Source organism: Theropithecus gelada, chromosome 8, assembly GCF_003255815.1.
Source record: "Theropithecus gelada isolate Dixy chromosome 8, Tgel_1.0, whole genome shotgun sequence".
NCBI lineage: Eukaryota > Metazoa > Chordata > Mammalia > Primates > Cercopithecidae > Theropithecus > Theropithecus gelada.
In genome coordinates this window covers 126038944-126057324 of record NC_037676.1, presented here as the reverse complement: position 1 = coordinate 126057324, position 18381 = coordinate 126038944, and the positions used below count along the sequence as shown (strand labels likewise).

At 38.1% G+C, this 18381-nt stretch overlaps 1 protein-coding gene across 2 annotated transcripts in view; it reads right to left on the bottom strand.

Moving 5' to 3' along the window:
- Positions 1-17755, bottom strand: part of FAM91A1 (family with sequence similarity 91 member A1) — a 49250-nt gene extending 31495 nt beyond the window's left edge. Inside the window, exons 1-9 of one of the 2 annotated variants that reach the window (XM_025394811.1) lie at positions 17419-17755; positions 12057-12141; positions 10917-11068; positions 8900-8957; positions 8150-8217; positions 7465-7578; positions 6180-6277; positions 5717-5779; positions 77-183 (exon numbers count right to left, since the gene is read on the bottom strand). In XM_025394811.1, the coding sequence (XP_025250596.1) occupies positions 77-160 (84 nt within the window). In that variant the 5' untranslated portion in view covers positions 161-183; positions 5717-5779; positions 6180-6277; ... (4 more) ...; positions 12057-12141; positions 17419-17755. The remainder of the gene's footprint in view (positions 1-76; positions 184-5716; positions 5780-6179; positions 6278-7464; positions 7579-8149; positions 8218-8899; positions 8958-10916; positions 11069-12056; positions 12142-17418) is intronic. The other variant, XM_025394810.1, reaches the window with a different exon arrangement.
- Positions 17756-18381: the final 626 nt, after the last annotated feature.

Below are 18381 nucleotides of genomic sequence, written 5' to 3'. Positions count from 1 at the left end.
TATTAAATAATTTTACTTGCTTTACACAAACTTACAATCTTGAGATTATATTTTCATGAGATGTCGTCAAACTTACCTCTGCAACATTTGTGTGCTCATCTATTGAAACAAAGATCTTATAGAGTAGAGTTTCAAAATAATCACCTTGCACTCGATTCATTACAAAACCTTCAAGAGGTGGAACTAAAACAGAAGAGATTTTTCTCAGTGATACAATTTTATAAAACAAGAAAGTATAATTTACATATCTAATTAAAAAAAGAAACCTCTAACTTAAGGACTGAATGCAGCTTTTGATTTATTTATCCACTCCACAGCAGTTTTCTGAAACTCTACAACAATACCTACACAGAGAAGACTCTGAAGGTAGACATGAAATCCACAGAGTTCATTTAATTCACCACGAAACTCTCAGAGTTACTGAGACAGGTAGCTCAGAAACGCTGGATGACATGGACTTGGTAGAAGGGCAAGGGAACAGGGGCTGCTTCAGAAAGGGGGAGCCTGCAAAGGGTTTCTAATACATTGTTTTTGATGCCTCATAGGCAGCAGGGGTGAGTGGGCCAAAGCTGAAAAGCAAATGACTCCAAGAAAGAGTTGCTATGCTATACGAAAACCAGGTGGATGCAAAGTATTGGCTCTGTCTGCCCATCATCCCTCCTCCACCCGAAAAAGGGAAATTCATCTGCATGACCGTCACATTTACCAGGAGTCACTGGGCTACCTTGTTCTTTGGGGCTTTCTATTCTGGTATCCTTCCCAGTGGGCCTCAGTGGGAACAGGGTCAAGATCCCCTCGAGCACAGTGGGCAGCCCAACCATCACTCTCCACTCGAATGTTCACTCATACTCACTTCTATCTCTTTGGTCCAAATGTTCTAATCTGATTTACCAAAGTGCTCTGCCCAGCCAATAAAAAACAAGCTCTATGCTTTCCTTTGCCATTCTCCCCTGTGCATACATTTACCCTGAAAATATCCTGAGAAGGAGGAATGTCTTGGCCATAGTAGCATTTGGGTATCCTTATGTCCCCTGGCCCTAATATCATCTAATTGTAACCGAAAACTTAAATTATTCCTAACAGTGAAAAATAAGACAAAATTCAAATGGTCAAAATTAAGACACTGAAAAACTACAATGTGCATACATTGGAGGATAGGTTATTCACTTTACAGATCTGGCTCATGTCATTTTCTAATTTAGCACTACCTATATTTCTAGTCATCTAGGTACTTTTAATGATCAATGATTTCTTTTTAGAAATATTTTAGAAATCCCATATTTGACAACATTAATTATTTCCCTACACTATCAGCTATGTAAATAATAATAGCATTTATTGAATGCTTACTAAGTGCTAGGCTATTACCAAGTACTTTATATATACATTTTCATTTAATCCTCCTAACTCCATGAGTTATACGGTAGTATAATTACCCCTATTTCTAAATGTATTTATTCATTCATTCATTTGCTTATTTATTTATTTATTGAGACAGGGTCTCACTCTGTCACCCAGGCTGGAGTGCAGTGGGGGGATCGTGGCTTACAACAGCTTCAATCTCCCAGGCTCAAGCAATCCTCTTGCCCCAATCCCCCAAGTAGCTGGCACTACAGTCACAAGCCAGCATGCATGACTAATTATTTTTATTTTTATTTTTGTAGAGAAGGAGTCCCTTTATATTGCCCAGGCTGGTCTCCAACTCCGGGGCTCAAGCGATCCCATGCCTTGGCTTCCCAAAGTACTGGGATTACAGGTGTGAGTCACTGTGCTTGGCCAGTTACCCCATTTGGAGAGATAAAGAAACCAAGGCACTATGCGATTAGAAATTTTCCTAGGTCAAAATTTATATCTAAGCAAAAAGAGTAAGGTGACTCTACATGAAGAAATCTGAAATAGTCTCTAATTCATATTAAATTTCTTTTAAAAGTCTAGAGTACACCATCTGTGTAAAAATACAACCACACACAAAAAAGAATATATACATATATGATACTTCTAGAAGGAAACAGAAGAAACTTAACAGTGGCTGCTGAAAGAGAATTGGGTGGCTAAGCACAGAAGTGGAAGGCAGACTTTTTAATACCCCTGTGTAAATTTAGAATTTTGTATCATAATTATTGCCTACTGAAAAATATATTAATAAATTAATTATAAAAAAATGGTTTGAAGGTTCCTAAAAAAACTAAAAATAGAACTATCGTATGGCCCAGTAATCCCACTTCTGAGTATATATCCAAAGGAACTGAAATCAGTGTCTCAAAGGGATATGTGCATTTCCACATTCACTGCAGCATAAGTCACAACAGCCAAGACATGGAAACAACCTAAGTGTCCATCGACAGACAAATAGATTAAAATGTGGTATACATACACAATGGAATACTATTCAGCCATAAAAAAAGAGAAATCCTGTCATTTGCAACGACATGAATAATACTGGAGGAAATTATGCTAAGTGAAATAAGCCAGGCACAGAAAGGCAAATACTGCATGACCTCCCTTATATGTGGAACCTAATAAAGTTGAACTCACAGAAGCAGAGTAGGAAGATGACTACCAGAGGCTGGGGGAGTAGAGAAGGAGGGAATGGGGAGTTATTGATAAAAGGGTACAGTTTCAGACAGAGGAATGGGCAGCTGTTAAGCATATTAAGTTTCAGACAGATGGAATCAGTTTTGAGATTTATTGCACACCACAGTGACTACAGTCAATAAAAATGTATTAAGTATTTCAGAATAAATTTCAGTTGTCTCACCATTAAAAAAATGACAGGTGAGGTGATGAACATGTCAATTAGTTTGATTTAATCATGTCATATTATACACATACATCAAAACATCACATTGTATCCCATAAATGCACACAACTATAATATACATAATATAAATAATATATATATGTATATATACACACACACATACACACACACACATACATGAATGTCTTGGAATAGCCAAGAAAGTTACTAAAAAAAGACTTACAAGGAAAGTTTAGCCATAACTAATATTAAAAGTTACTCTAAGTTACAATAATCAAAACAATATTGTAGGCTGGGCACAGTGGCTCACACCTGTTAATCCCAGCACTTTGGGAGGCCAAGGTGGGCAGATCACCTGAGGTGAGGAGTTCGAGACCAACCTAGCCAACATGGAGAAACCCTGTTTCTACAAAAAATACAAAAATTAGCCGGGCACAGTGGCAGGCACCTGTAGTCCCAGCTACTCGGGAGGGTGAGGCTGGAGAATCACTTGAACCCGGGAGGCGGAGGTTGCAGTGAGCCGAGATCGCACCACTGCACTCCAGCTTGGGCGACAAAGCAGGACACAGTCTCAGAGGAAAAAACAAACAAACGAAAAACAATATTGTATCAGCAGAAGAAAAAGGGGTACCAAAATTAGATCCAATATACAGTGGAATTTAGTATACAACAAAAGTTATGCCTCCATTCAGCAGTAATGAGTTATCGAAAAAACAGTGCTAGCATTTGTCCAAATACTATTGGTTATTCAAAGAGAAGAAAAATAAGTTGAACCCTTACTCCACATCAAATACGAAAATAAGTTCCAAACAAACTACAAATTTAAATATATACAACGAAAGTTCTCAAGATTTTCAGACTATTTCTATATTCTACGGGTATTCCATTCAAACATAACAGAAATCAGGAAGCTATAAAAGACACACAAAATACAGTTAGAAAATCTGATGAATAATGGAATAAATTTATTTAATAAAAGAGCCTTTCATGATTACTCCCTTAAAAGTATTTCTAACCTCCATTTATATTTGTATCACCAACCATAGTGCTTGTTTCTTTTGTCGTTGAAACGTATCTGAAATGCCTCTTTTGAAATCACCTTGAGGTATTATTTGTACTGAATTTGATGCCTTCCACATTGTCAAACTGCTTTTATGTGTTTATTCTAATGTGCGGAACAGCCAAAGAGGTAACATGGTGACAAGGGTAAGTTTGGCAATTAGCATCCCATGGGTCTGTGTGTACCACCAAATGCCAGCAGCTACTAAGTGAAGTACGGTAGAACACATCAACATAATGGGGCACCATCCATCTGGCCCTTCTCTGACTGCTTTCTTCAAATGAATTTAGTTTAGCCATAAGTAATATTAAAAGTTACTCTAATGTGAGTCAGTGTTCAAACTGACAGTCAAACTGGACTGAAACGAACTAGTCAAAGACTAATCTTTTTATTAAAAGGTGGATCTCAAATGAATCAACGTCAGCTTATCTGATCAGAGTAGGCACTAGAGTAATACTTACATATTTTCCAACTGTGACAGGAAACCACGACCACCTCTGTCTTCAGAAATCATTTCCTTGTCAAAATCTTTCTCATTTTAAAACTAGTATTTTGTTATAGAATCAACTATACAAACCCAAATTAGTATTTCCTTTACTTTTTAAGGAGTCTTTCCAAGCTTAAAATAGGATGCAGGCCGGGCATGGTGGGTCACACCTGTAATCCCAGCACTTTGGGAGGCCGAGGCGGGCAGATCGCTGGAGGTCAGGAGTTCAAGACTGGCCTGGCCAAAATGGTGAAACCCTGTCTCTATGGGTTTTACCTGTAGAGTAAATTAGCCAGGTGCGGTGGTGGGTGCCTATAATCCCAGCTACTCAGGAGACTGAGGCAGGAGAATCGCTTGAACCCAGGAGGCAGAGGTTGCAATGAGCCAAAATCATGCCACTGCACTCCAGCCTGGGTAACAGAGTTATACTCCGTCTCAAAAAAAAAAAAAAAAAGAAAAAGAAAAAGAAAAAAGAATTCACATATGCACAAGGTTTAAAATGTGTTATTAAAGAATCACAAACATATGCCAACCCAAAGGTCTGGACATGCTACAGCATGATATCTTGTCAAGATTCAACACTGATATAAAGAAGTATTTCTGCAATAAACCCTATCACCACTACTTTGTTAATATTAGGGTCATTCTCTGAAATTTTTTTGACACTTTATATTTGATTACACAAATATTCAACATCTAAGTATGATAAAACACAAGAACAATAGTTAAAAGATATGCCACAAGACATACTTGTAACATCTAACCTGAACACAGTAAGTGCTTCTATAAATTGGTAAGAAATATAACCTATAGAAAAAAAAGCACCACTCTGTGTTCAAGGATATTGAACATATCAGTATTGTAGTGGCAAAAAACTGGAAATAATCTAAATTACCAGAAATACAAAATGGTTTAATAAACTGATACATCCATAAAGTGTATGACAAATATACAAGGCTCTTAATATTGGTTTAACTCGGAGAAGCAGGTAAAGGAAGAAGGGAAAAGGAAATAGACAAAAAGACTACAGTAACATGAAAAAATAATGCACTAGTACGTTAAGGGAAAGTGAGAACATACAATTCTATGAGATTACCGAACACATGTAAAAACAGCTACACAATGAACAAGGATTAAAAGGTAACACAAATTTATAAAAATATTGATTTGATTTGGGATTGTTAGAAATTTACCTTGGGTTTCTATTACTTTAGTACAGTGTGTACACCAAATACAAAAATGAGAATAAGGAATTTAAGTAAAACCATCGTACTGTGTTAAAATGTAACAAAGAAGAAATATTTTTCTTGAAATATCCTAACATCTAAGATCCTAGAATGGATGATATGCAGTGCTTAGTACCTGATATCCATTCAAAACACAGTGAAAAATGTTAGCACAGACTTACCTGCTATACAACTGTCATCAGATATTGGTACATCCAGATAAATAAATCCTTTGTTATATAAACCTAAAGAAACAAAAGCACCTTGTTTTAGATGGAACACTACACAACAGTGATTTTTCTTTTAAAAAAACTGATTCCTGGCTTTCTGTAAAGATTCTAACAAATGAATGCTATGTGACGAAGGAAGAAATAAAATAGAAGAGAAAAAGAATTAAAGTTTTTAAATCTCGGTTTCCTGCATATGCTTAGAAGTACAAAATTTTTCTTACCATTCAGTTGCATAAATTTCTAGTGTATGTGACTAATTATAGCCACACTGGAAAACAAAAGACTAAGGTCACATTTCAAACAATAACATGCCTTAGAAAATAGCACTATTTGTACCTACTTGATAAGTAATTGCTAGTAATTATTGATGGTTTAAAACAAGTTTTTATGTTGACAAAAGACCATTTCTACTAACCACTTACTATGTACTACATTGTAATCTAGTGATCCAGAGAGTTGAGGGCCTGAATCGATGATCTTGTCAATAGCGCATTTCTCAGGCAAAGTGCATATCTAAGAAAAGCAAAATATTTTTAATTAAGTTCTGTCCAAATTAACTAATTTACAAGTCTCCTGAAATTTATTTATGTTGAAACCAGTGATTACATGTTATTAGCTCAATGAACTACATATTTATCACTCTATAATTCAAACAAAAAACTATGCACATAGCCATCAATTAAGGTGCCAAAATATGCAACATACCAACAGAATGTAGAGAACAAACTTACTGTAAGTACCAACATTTGCTGGTGAGTAATATTTGTTCCTTGTCACTGAATTGGAATTAGATCCATCTGCCAACTCAGAATCTCTCTAATCAGAAGTTTAGTTAAACTGCACATGAATATTGTCAGTAAAAGGAAAGTTCACTAGCTTATTTGAGAGCTCCATTAGGAGGTACTTTAGACTGAAGTAAAATTTCTAAGCCTTCCGCTCATTGGATTTAGTACGTACTCTGGAGAAAATTAAATGCAGACTAAAAAGAAGCCTACATACTCATTTATATTGCTTCAGCTACACATAAATACAACCTGGTCTCTAGGTGCCCTCATTACTCCACCCCTTTCCTCTAAATCAATATCCCTTCCAAGATGTGGTCTGACCACTGGGAATATCAACTCTCTTGATCTTGACACTATCGCCCCATAAAAGCACCTACTGCCTCAGTACAACAGTTCTTCGCGGTGATTAAGAGTACAAGTTTCATGGCAAACTGCCAAAAAATCCTGGACCTTTACTACTGCTGAGATTTGAGGTGTTACTTAATTGTTCTGGGCTCACTTTCCTTATCTGTGAAATGGGGGTGCAAATAATACATATTAAGTAAGACAATATAAAAAGCACTTGCAATAGAGCCTGGCACATCTAGCACACAGCAGATGTTCAAAAGTGTTAGCCAATATTATTGTTAGTGGTAGCTGTGGCATCATATGTTACTTTACATGAAGTTTCCACCTAATTAACATCCCCAGATAACTGTACTTGAACCAAGTCAGGTCTCCCTCACCATTAGAAAGTATCTCTGAAACTCACCAATATTCTAGTCTACTAAGATCATTTTAAAATTTAAGTTTAAGTTTCATTTTCTTCAGGAAAACAAAATAATGTTACTTTTTTAAAAAGTATAAGCTATAATTAAAAATTGTAAAATAAACTAAAAAATAAAAATTCTATGTTTCACTTTTAAAGATTTCTACCTTGATGTCATCTTCTGTGATATATCCAGCCTGCACCACCCACCACGCCTCTATGGCAATTTCCACCGGCTTTATTGGTAGAAGATCACGGGCTGTTTTCCTTCTGAAGAATTTCTGCAATGGTACAAACACTTGAGAATTTGCAATCTAAAATTATCACTTTCTTCTTTCATCAATCATATCATAAGATTGTTTGTAACGGACTAAATAAGTATCTTCTTAAACCTTCATGTTTTAAAATCTTAATTATTCTAGATATTAACATATTGCATGAAGAAAGTCATTCTTAAATTGTTTCAAAATAAATTATTTCAAAACACTAATTGTTAAATCCAGATTTACTTCCAGAAACTCAAGTGAAACCCAAGCAGTAAAAACTGCATTTGAAAATGCGAACACTTATTTCACCCATTAAGTGAACTCTACAAGTAGAATGAGCAAATAAAAAGACTAAGAGAACAAAAATAATTTTTAAAAGTAAATGTTTTATGCATTAAACATTTTAAATAATCATTTAAGCTATAACCTAGAGAATACCGAGGAGTTCTTTTTGTATTGTTTCTGTGTTAAGTACATTTTATTTGGTCACAGACAAACAATTCATTATTTCTACCGCTTAAAAAAACTAATCAAACTGTGTGATGAGGCCAAAACAATGAAAAAGAAAGGGAAAGTACTAACTTACTTTTGATGATCTACATTGATTCATAAGATCAATATACTGGTTTCTTCCTATGCCAAGAAGTCTTAGACCTGAAAAAAAGTCTTTCCTTTAAAAACATTTAATATATCTTGAAATCTCAATACACTCACAAGTGATTGTAGGAAAAGCCTGAGTTTATGTTCATCTTTCAATTACTAATCAAATATCAATATCAAATTAAAAGGAAGTCTTCAAACAAAACATAAAAGCTAAACTTTGGGAGAGATGAAATCAAGCTGACACTTCTAACAAATAAAAACATTTTTAAAAAGCAGAACTCCTGCCAATTTTAGGAAGTCAAAATGTAATTCTCAGCGAAAGCTTCTGAAACAACAGAATTATGACACATTCAAAATACACACTTTGCCAATGTAAGCATAATAAAACAGCAGCAAGTTACTAAAAACTGACCTGCAAAAATACTGTGTACAAGTTTTCCTCCCACATTTAATACACACACAGCCCAAGTATCAGAAAGAACTTCATTCTCTGGAAATATATAGATTAGTCCTATTTTTCTGATTCTACCCCTCTCAAATATTCCTCTCTTAGACATTTAGAGTAAATCTTATACATGCGTCTGGTATCATCTGATAAAATTCCCACTAATTATGTTGCTGTTTTCATTTTTCACATATTTCAGGTTAAAAACACACATTACAATATTAACAGATGACAGCATGCACAGACACAATCTAACCATTATCTTCTTCAGCACAATTAAATACTTACAGTCAGCAGCAGTAAAATTGGGCAATGAATCATAACTTTTCTCACTGTTCATAATATCCTTTTAAAAAGAAAAAAATTTTTAATTTGAAATCTAAAATGTCCTTAAATAAAAATGTGTATGACTACAATATTATTACAGCCAATAACAATGATTATTACAGGAAGCAGTGAGATCATAGTTTGGCTACCTAGAGCATACATGCCACCCTGTGGCACTTCCCACACATGTTCCCAACCTGGTAATTAAAGGGCAGATTTTCAGGTCTGGGTTTCTTACGAGGCTCTCTACGAATCCCAGACAGCTGCCCCATAACTTCTGCCCTGTGGAAGCTATGTAAGTAATGCCTCTACTAGAGCTCAGGGTTCCAGCCTCTCCACATTTCACACCTGATCCTAGATCCACACCATGAGAGAGAAACAAATAATGTGCCACAGCTCCGTCAACATGCACTACCAATAAAGACTATAACCACTTAGTGGCCTTTGATCCTGTAAGTCCCAATTCGTAGAAGACTTAAACTTCGTATCCAGCTTTTTCTACCCCAATCTGTTTCTCCAATAACAAACCCACTGCTTCCTGGGGGCACAAGGCCCATTTTCAACCCAGGAACTATACCCAATGATATAAGAACAGAAACCAGAATGCAGCAACCATGTGGATGTAATTGAAATGAAAGCTGGTAAATGAAACAAAAACTCCACCTATTTTAGCTCCCAAATGTGTGGACTACACTAGAAAAATACAGAGACAGCAGTAACTATTCTACTTCCTGATTAGCTGCCACCTTCATTGTGCTACCCTGGTTCTTCACTAAGGTACCTGGGCTATCGGGCCTCTCGCTTTCCTCTGGTATTTCCTCCAAAAGAGGAACAAGGGATGCATGGGACTGCAGAAGAAGCCCACAAAGGAGGGGCTTTTGTAGATAAGCGAAGGGAGCGAACAGCAAAGGACACATCATAAGCGGGGCTAACCTCATGTTACCATAGGTTCCCAACTCCTTTAGTTCTAGGCTCCTCTCTGCTCTTCAAGTGGCTAGCGAGCCCCAAACAGAAGCACTCAAACATAAATAAAGAGCAAATGAATACTAAATAAATATTGCCAATCTTTCATAAAGCTCACTTGAAAACAGTATACAACTAGTATTAAAGTTATCCAATACAAGCCTAAAAGCTGTCTTTGGAAAAAGGCTAAAAACTAAGTGTTAATAATTATAGAAAGAGATTAACAGCCAAGACTACTAACATATTTCTCTTTTCTGATACCTGTATTATATAATGTTGGATCTATGTCATCATTTATTTGTTAGACAGTTAGTGAATATGTAAATATATTAATTTTTTTTTTTTTTTTTTTTTTTGAGACAGAGTCTCGCTCTGTCGCCCAGGATGGAGTGCAGTGGTGCTATCTCGGCTCACTGCAACCTCCATCTCCTAGGTTCAAGCGATTCTCCCACCTCAGCCTCCCAAGTAGCTGGGATTACAGGTGCACACCACCACGGCTGGCTAATTTTTGTACTTTTAGTAGAGATGAGGTTTCACCATGTTGGCCAGGTGGTCTTGATCTCCTGACCTTGTAATCCACCCACCTTGGCCTCCCAAAGTGCTGGGATTACAGGCTTGAGCCACTGCACCCGGCCTAAATACATTAATTTTCTCAGAGCCTAATGTTCAATTCTGTCACCCACATTTTCAACCTTAATCATGTTTTAAAAAGCAGTAAAATTTACAGATTCTGCTAATATAAATGACTGATCAGTGCTACAACAGCACAAAGGGTCAACAGCACCTTCAAGAACCAGAATAGAAATAGACACCTTCCCAATGTAAAAACATCAATAAGCATAAGTACTTGTACAGTGTGGCTCAGTTAACTTGCCACCAACAGTCCTTTTTACACTTATAGTTCAGAAAAAGTGTCCACCGCAGATGACAGCTGAAGAGTTGATGAACACCTGAAAAAGTCCCAGACATGTAGTCCCATCCCATTCCCAATGGCTCACCCACACTATAAACTTACCTCCATAATCCCAGTATAATATGAAAAGGGTGTTATCCTCAAGCCCTTCACCATAATATCCGATAGATGGTAAGGGTACAGCATGAGATGATCTCGGCTGTACTTTAGCAGTTCCTCATAGTATCTGCGTTCATCTTTCTTGACATGTTTAACTGCACAAAAGGGGGAAATTGTCCAGTTTTTTTTCAGGTTTCTTACAGTTATATATTAACTATAAATACTTTACAAACCAACAGTAATTTAAAAGAAAAGTATGTAAGTTACAAGAGAACAAACAAAACATTCTAAGTTGGAACAAAGAAACAATTATATCACATGAAATAGATTTTAGAGTATAGAAGTCAAATGTATAATAGGGCAATTAGTAGAGAATAATTCTTGCCAAACGAGAAAACAAGCAGGGAACTACCAGCATGCTCCCCCAAAAAGGTACAAAACAGAGGTTTATTGAATTGTATTCTATTACTTTACAAGAGAGCCAAACTGAATGCTAGTTTTCAATGAAGTCAAATCTATTTTTTAAAATTATGTGCTGTTTTTTTAGTTTTTAAATGTAAAAAGCCCTTTGACTTTCATGGAAAATGTTCAGGAAAAAAAAAACAATGTCAGAAATATTATGCTTAAAATAAGAGTAACAAACAGGAGTGAAAGACTACCAGGGCAATAGAATAGACTAACCAAAATATTCTGATAAACAATTTTTTTTTAGAAAGAAGAAAAAAAAACCATGGAATGAACTATGTTTAAAATGTGTCCCAATTATTATGGAAAGAGTTTTTCACATTATTTGGAAAATTTATGAAGACAACTCAAAGTCAAAAATTACTAAAAACTAGTATACTTTTTCTTTTATGGCATATTTTCTTGCCTCAGGCAAAAAGAGGACATTTGAATTAGGATTATTTTATAGATAAAATGAGTCTTTAAACAGTACTCTAAAAATAATTTTTATCAGAATTAGAATGAAAAATCTACTTGCTATTACAAATTGTTGTTAGGTGGAATGGATCAGTGTAGAGTTTCTTAAAGTCCGTACATGGAATAATTTCAGTATTACAAAATGTGTATTGAAAAGAAAGATTTACGAATGTGATAAAGCAATGGTCAGTTCCATCCCAATATAAACATGCCTCTACTTACCTAAGTTATTTCTATATCGTAACTGATTGCGGATACTGTACAGGACAACCTGCTTTTCATATTCTCTCTGTGAATTTCCAAGACTCTAGAAGAAATTTCAGAAAGATTTTAAACAACTTCCAAACTGAACAATAGTACTATTTTTCCTATAGCACTTTAAAACCAGGACCCCCAGTTTTATCCTGGCATCTCTAATTTCCAGAATTAAATAAAAAATATTTTCTTAAATATTATTATACTACCTTTCCTGCTACAGTATTCAGAGCAAAAATTTAACGTATTTTCAGTCTGCCTTCAAGAGTTTACTAAAATTATCCTAAGTATTTAATATCAAATAAAAACCAGTAGGTGAGTATAACTTCACTTTAGTTAACACAGAGCTAAGTTCTGCTTATAAAGATTTCCTTCCGGACTGCTACGTTAAGTGGACAGATAGATGGTTTCCTGCCCCTACATTTATTTAAATTTAAGAATGGCAACTAAGGACAGATACATCCCTCTTTGCTAATTGTTTGTTAACTGAGGGTTATAATTATTAAAGATCAGGATTTCTGGAGAATTTACATTTAAATGTACATAAGATTGTTTCTTAAAAATGCAACGTCCTCTGGCCTCATTAGAAAGCATTCAGACAATTTCAGAATTCTGATCTATTTTTAATAAGCTAAAGTCTTTCTAGTTATGCACTTAGTGTTTTGTTGCAGTGTTCATGAAAGCAAACAAGTTTGCCTGATTATAGTTAACATTATTATTCACTGTGTATTATTCACCGTGTATATGTACTATTCATTGTGAGACCATAAACTTAATTTAATATATGACTGCTATCCCCCTTCTAATTTTTAGGTATGGTCTTTCCAACATGCTATAAAGTGAAATTAGACATCTTAGTAAAGTAATGACAGAAAGATCAGAGGATTTAGTTCGTCATATTTCTTACTCATAGGTAAGCCAAAACCAAAGAAAGGTCCCTACATCTTTCACTTAAGGCAATCTTCACAATAAGACAGATGAAATTCACATCTAAGTAAACTGACCCATAACTGGACCCATTTGTAGGTAATATTTTAAGAAAAATGGAACATGATGTGTCACATTTTAACTGTACAATTATGTGCGGTTGGCCCTTGGACAACATGGGTTTGAACTGCATAGGTCCACTTACACTGGGATTTTCTTCCTCCTCTGCCACCCTGAACAGCAAGACCAATACTTCCTGTATTTCCTCCTCCTCAGCCTACTTGATGTGAAGACAAGACGAAGACCTCCATGATGAGCCATCTCCTCTTAATGATTAGAAAATATTATGATTTTCATAACAGCCTTTTCTTTTCTCTAGCGTATTTTATTACAATAGAGCATATATTAACAATATATACAACATACAAAATATGTGTTCATCAACTGTGTTACGGCTGAGGCTTCCAGTTAACAGTATAGGCTATTAGTAGTAAAGTTTTGGGAAAGTCAAAAGTTATACATGGATTTTCAACTGCACAGGGGTGCAGCACCCCTAACTCCATGTTGTTCAAGGGTGAGCTTTCTTCCTGCATCTAGCTTAGTTTATCACAGGCTAAGCCAGAACTCACAGTAGAACCAGAATGTATGTGCTTATCTTATTTTCATCTGTCTTAACATTATAAGGGGTTAAGAGTAGATGTCATTGTAGAGAAACCACTCTACCATCTTCTTTGTAGCATCAATGCCAGGATCGTTGTACTGACAATATTTAGAGGATTCAAAATAGCACACTTTTAAAGGTTTTCTCTGTCTCTACTGCTAAATGAAAATCTCTTTCTCAGGGAGCACAAATACACATGCATACTCACACAAGCACACAATTTTGCTAAAATCTAACTGGAGGTTTTGCTCTTCTGTTTCAAAATAAGTCTCTTAATACACTACCTATCAAATTTGTAAGCTTTGGCTCTCAGCATTAAGCAATGACTGATCCTGAACGTATCAATTAATACACGAGTGAACACAAATTTCTAAAACCCACATTAAAAGTTGGCTTTATTCTTCACTAGCCAAGTATGTAATATAAATTGCTTTATTCTGAGATTCTTGGGCTCCCCTCCTACTCCTACCCCACATCTCCCCCCATTCAAATTTTAAAACACTGTTGCCACTAGAGAAGGTAACTTTTTAAAAGGAAGGAAAAAAAAAAAGTCATCTTACCCCGAGACAACTCTAGCCCTGCAGAAATACTGACCAGATCTGACAAATGAAGCTGGGCTGCATATAAAAGGAACTACATCAGATGAAACTGCGATGTAAGAATAAGACACTAGCTCTAAAGCGCCCATCACAGATTATGCTAAAAGCACAAAGATTTTCTGAAACCTGTGCTCCTACAGACTCCAATCCCAGCATATACATCCCCAAGTGCATCCCCGAGCCCTATCAAAAAATTTTTTAAACTGACCCTTCTTGGATGATACAGAATCTTATCACAAGATTTCCCTTAAAATAAAAGGACTATTAATTATTTTGAATAAAGAATACAAGACATTGGTAAACTACAGAAAAATCCTGATATAATGGCCCCATCCATAATTTTTAATATATTTTTTAAAAGTCTATCATGACCCATACCACATTTTTTTAAATGTCCTCTCATCCACATAAAAATGAATTAGCTTAAAATACATTTTTTAAAAATCTAAATCACCTGTCCCCAGCTTACAGAACTGGAAAATGAGTCATTTCCAAAGTAAACCCATCAAAACTTACTGGAAACGACATCAAAGTATCTAAAAATCTATAATGCCAAAAGACAAATTCTTTCCATACAAGGAATATTGCCCAAGTTTAAACAGACTGAGCTTTAGGTGCTCAGCCACAAATACTTACTAAAAGTCAAGTATGTGAGAGGTGCCCAAGGTACAAAAGCAAAGCCAGTATTGTAACCAGAAAATGCACCACAGTGGGGTAAGCTCTATGATGGGTGAGGAATACAATGCAATGGTAAGATAGCCTAGGGGCAACCACCACAGATTTAGGTCAGGGAAACCTCCCAGGAGCAGTATCTGAGTGAGAATCAAAATAAGCTATTAATACAAGCAATATAAAGGAGACAGGCAGTAATAAGGTTGGGTTTGCATTTCAGAAGCCTCAACCCTAGAATAGCATGAAGAATGCAGAAGAAAGTCCTATTCTAAGAGCAAGAGACCAAAGAGAAGGCTGATAAAGTAATCTCAGATGGAGCTCAGCCTAGGGAAACAGTGATTAGGCTAGAGAAGGTCCTTGGAAGTAAACTTGTACAGACGGGTTTTGCAACATCTACAAACAGCCAATCTTATCCTAAGCTAAAATAGCCACTGTTTCAAGTGACCTTAAAAACAAAAATATACTTAATTTCACATTTAGACCTAATTTTAACTGTCTTGTGATTATTTTTAAATAGTCATGACTACGTTTTAGAAACTCTTTTGCCAATACTAATTAAAGTCAAATATTCATGTTGGATATAACCTCATCACTCACCTTTCTTCCAGTATGCTACATTTATTCTGATGAAAAGAGTACAGAAAAAACAGAAACAAAGAAAAGAAGAATTGTTTGTTCTTCTTGTGTCTTTGGATTTGCCACAAAACCCTAAAGTACAAAAGTGTCCTTTAAAGCCTTTATTCAAGATTAACAAAAGATATTTATTCCTTCAGGTTTAGAGCTTTGTTCTACCAGTTAAAGATAAAAGCCACACGGGCAGCCACTGACACCCAAGAATTCAAGTTCTTTAAATTTATCTTTCTTGCTTTTTGCTATATTAAAGTGAAAGCATTTTCTTGGCCACATGATGCATGACCAGAACCTTAATATTCACTTCCTGGCACTAAACCCCCAAGGGAGGAAGGGAGCAAAGTAAACTAAACTATAATAATCCTTATACCAGCTTGGCACCGTGGCTCACGCCTGTAATCCCAGCACTTTGGAAGGCCGTGGCGGATCATGAGGTCAAGATATTGAGACCAGCCTGGCCAACATGGTGAAACCCCGTCTCCACTAAAAATACAAAAATTAGCTGGGCGTGGTGGCGCGCACCTGTAGTACCAGCTACTCGGGAGGCTGAGGCAGGAGAATCGCTTGAACCGGAGATGCAGAGTTTGCAGTGAGCGGAGATCACACCACTGCACTGCAGCCTGGGCAACAGAAGGAGACTCTGTCTCAAAAAAATAATAATAATAAATATAAATAAATAATCTTTATATACCATCACCACCACCATTTCAAACTTCCCAAAAATGCCACTGCCGAGCGCCAACAGAAAACTGAATTTCACTCTCGACCACGTATAATGTTAAGGTCAATCTATGACCAGAGCAGCAGTGCCTTATCTGTAGCCCATATCACTACTTTTGTGAGACTTAAAACCATCTGCTATGTTACGTATTTATTCATTTATTTGTTTACGTCTATCTTTCTTTAGTAAAATGTAAGTTCCATGAAGGCAGTCTTTGTCTTGTTGACTGTTGCAAATTGCCTGCACCTAGAGCAACACACAGCACCTAGTAGGTGCTCAACAAGTATCTATTAAACAACTGAGTAAAATAGACTAAAAAAATCGAGCATTAACTTTCAAAAACCTCGTGTTACTCTTGTTGAAACATCTCTGATAAACCCATCTTGTCTGGAGGATAAAGTCCAACAAAACAACGCACACGAGCCCCTTCAAAATCTGGCCCTGACCACTTTCCCAGGCTCATCTGCTACCAACCCCGCGCACTCAAAAAACTTCAACTCCAAACATATCAATCCAAACTCTGGTGATACAGTCACTTGCTACTCATGAGACATGTTCTTTCACTCATCCAAACTTTGTAAAATGGCTTTCCCTCCCCACTGGAAAAATCTTTATTCCCTCTTATTTAACTCTTATTTGTCCTCCAAGGCCCAATTTAAGTGTCTGCCTTACAAATCCTTCCAACTCTCCCAGGATAATTTCTCCCTCCCTTTGCTCTCACATATACTACAATGGAGGTGTGTATGAGCTGCTATCACCCTGTATCGTATTCGTTTGTTTCCCATCCCTTTTCCACCATCCTGAAATTCTGGAGGTCAAGGACCGTGTTTAAAATCACTATCGTAGGTGCCCGGCTGAATGGAGGCTGCTGGCAAAGGCGCCAGTCGAGTCCTGTGGACACCATGCTATCCCATTTAGCAACGGCCCAGTCCTGGCCCTGTGGTCCCACAGCCGTCCCCTCCTCGCCCTGGGCTGAGGGTCTGTCTCCCCAAGACCACGGAGGGGTAAAGGAAGGGAGTCAGCCGGGAGCAGCCCGCTCGGGCCCCACGAGCAAGGCAAGCAGGTGACCGCTGGGCGGGCCGAACCAGTCAGGGGCCCAGTCCCAGGTTCCGGCCGTACCTGTCTCACGTTGGCCGGCAACTTGTTCCAGGGGTAGTTGTGCCGGATGTGGAACTCCACGTCTATGTTCATGATGCCGCGGCCAGGGCCGGCGGCGGGGGCCGCGACCGCGACCCACACTACGCCTCCCGCCTGCCCGCCCGCAGCCTGTCAGCGGAGCGCCGCGGAAGGCCCCGTGCCTCACACTGCAGAAGGCCCAGGCTGCCCCATGGCCTAGGCTCCCGACCGTTCTGTGCAGCCCGGGCCAACAGAACACAACAGCAGCAGCGATGGGGAGGCTGGGTCGCTTGAACAGCTACAAGTTTCTTCCTAGTTTCGGCCCGCCGGAAATGGCTCTGGGCACACGTCACTTCCGTCCGCTGGCGCGCGGCCGGAGGGGCGGGTCGCGGACTGGCCTCTAGCCACGCCCTCTACAGGCTGCGGGGCGGGGCGACGATGAGGTACCCGGAGGTGCGCGGGTGAGCGCCTCGCGTCACGCCCGCGCGCTTCGTCTCGTGGTGTCAGTCTCTGAATGAACGGAGATAGTCGCTTGGGTTTGCGTTGCCGTTGCTGATGACCCAGTTTCCTCAAATTGTGAAGCCGGAGGCACTAGGGTCGGTTTTCAGAGAAAAGCGACCTGGGAAGCGGGCCGGCAATGGCTGGCTTTACATTGGAGTGCCGTGAGCTCGCGGGGGTTCTCCACAGGCCAGCCCCGAACCCGAGCCAGTGAGACGAGGCGTGGGGGTGCGGGGGACCGGTCCAGGGCCCTGGGGAAAAGAAGGAATCTCTAAGTCAGATCTTGCACCGGGTTGAGCGAGAAGCATGGGCAGTGGGAGAGCAAAGGTCTGGTAAGCCCTCTTCCCTTCCACGGTGTGCTGCGCGCCACTGGGCGCCACTTCCCAAGAAGATACAAATTCTTACATTGCAGAGATTCAGGGAGCTGAAACTTTAAACAGTGGTGCTGACAGGTGGAGGCAGCCCACA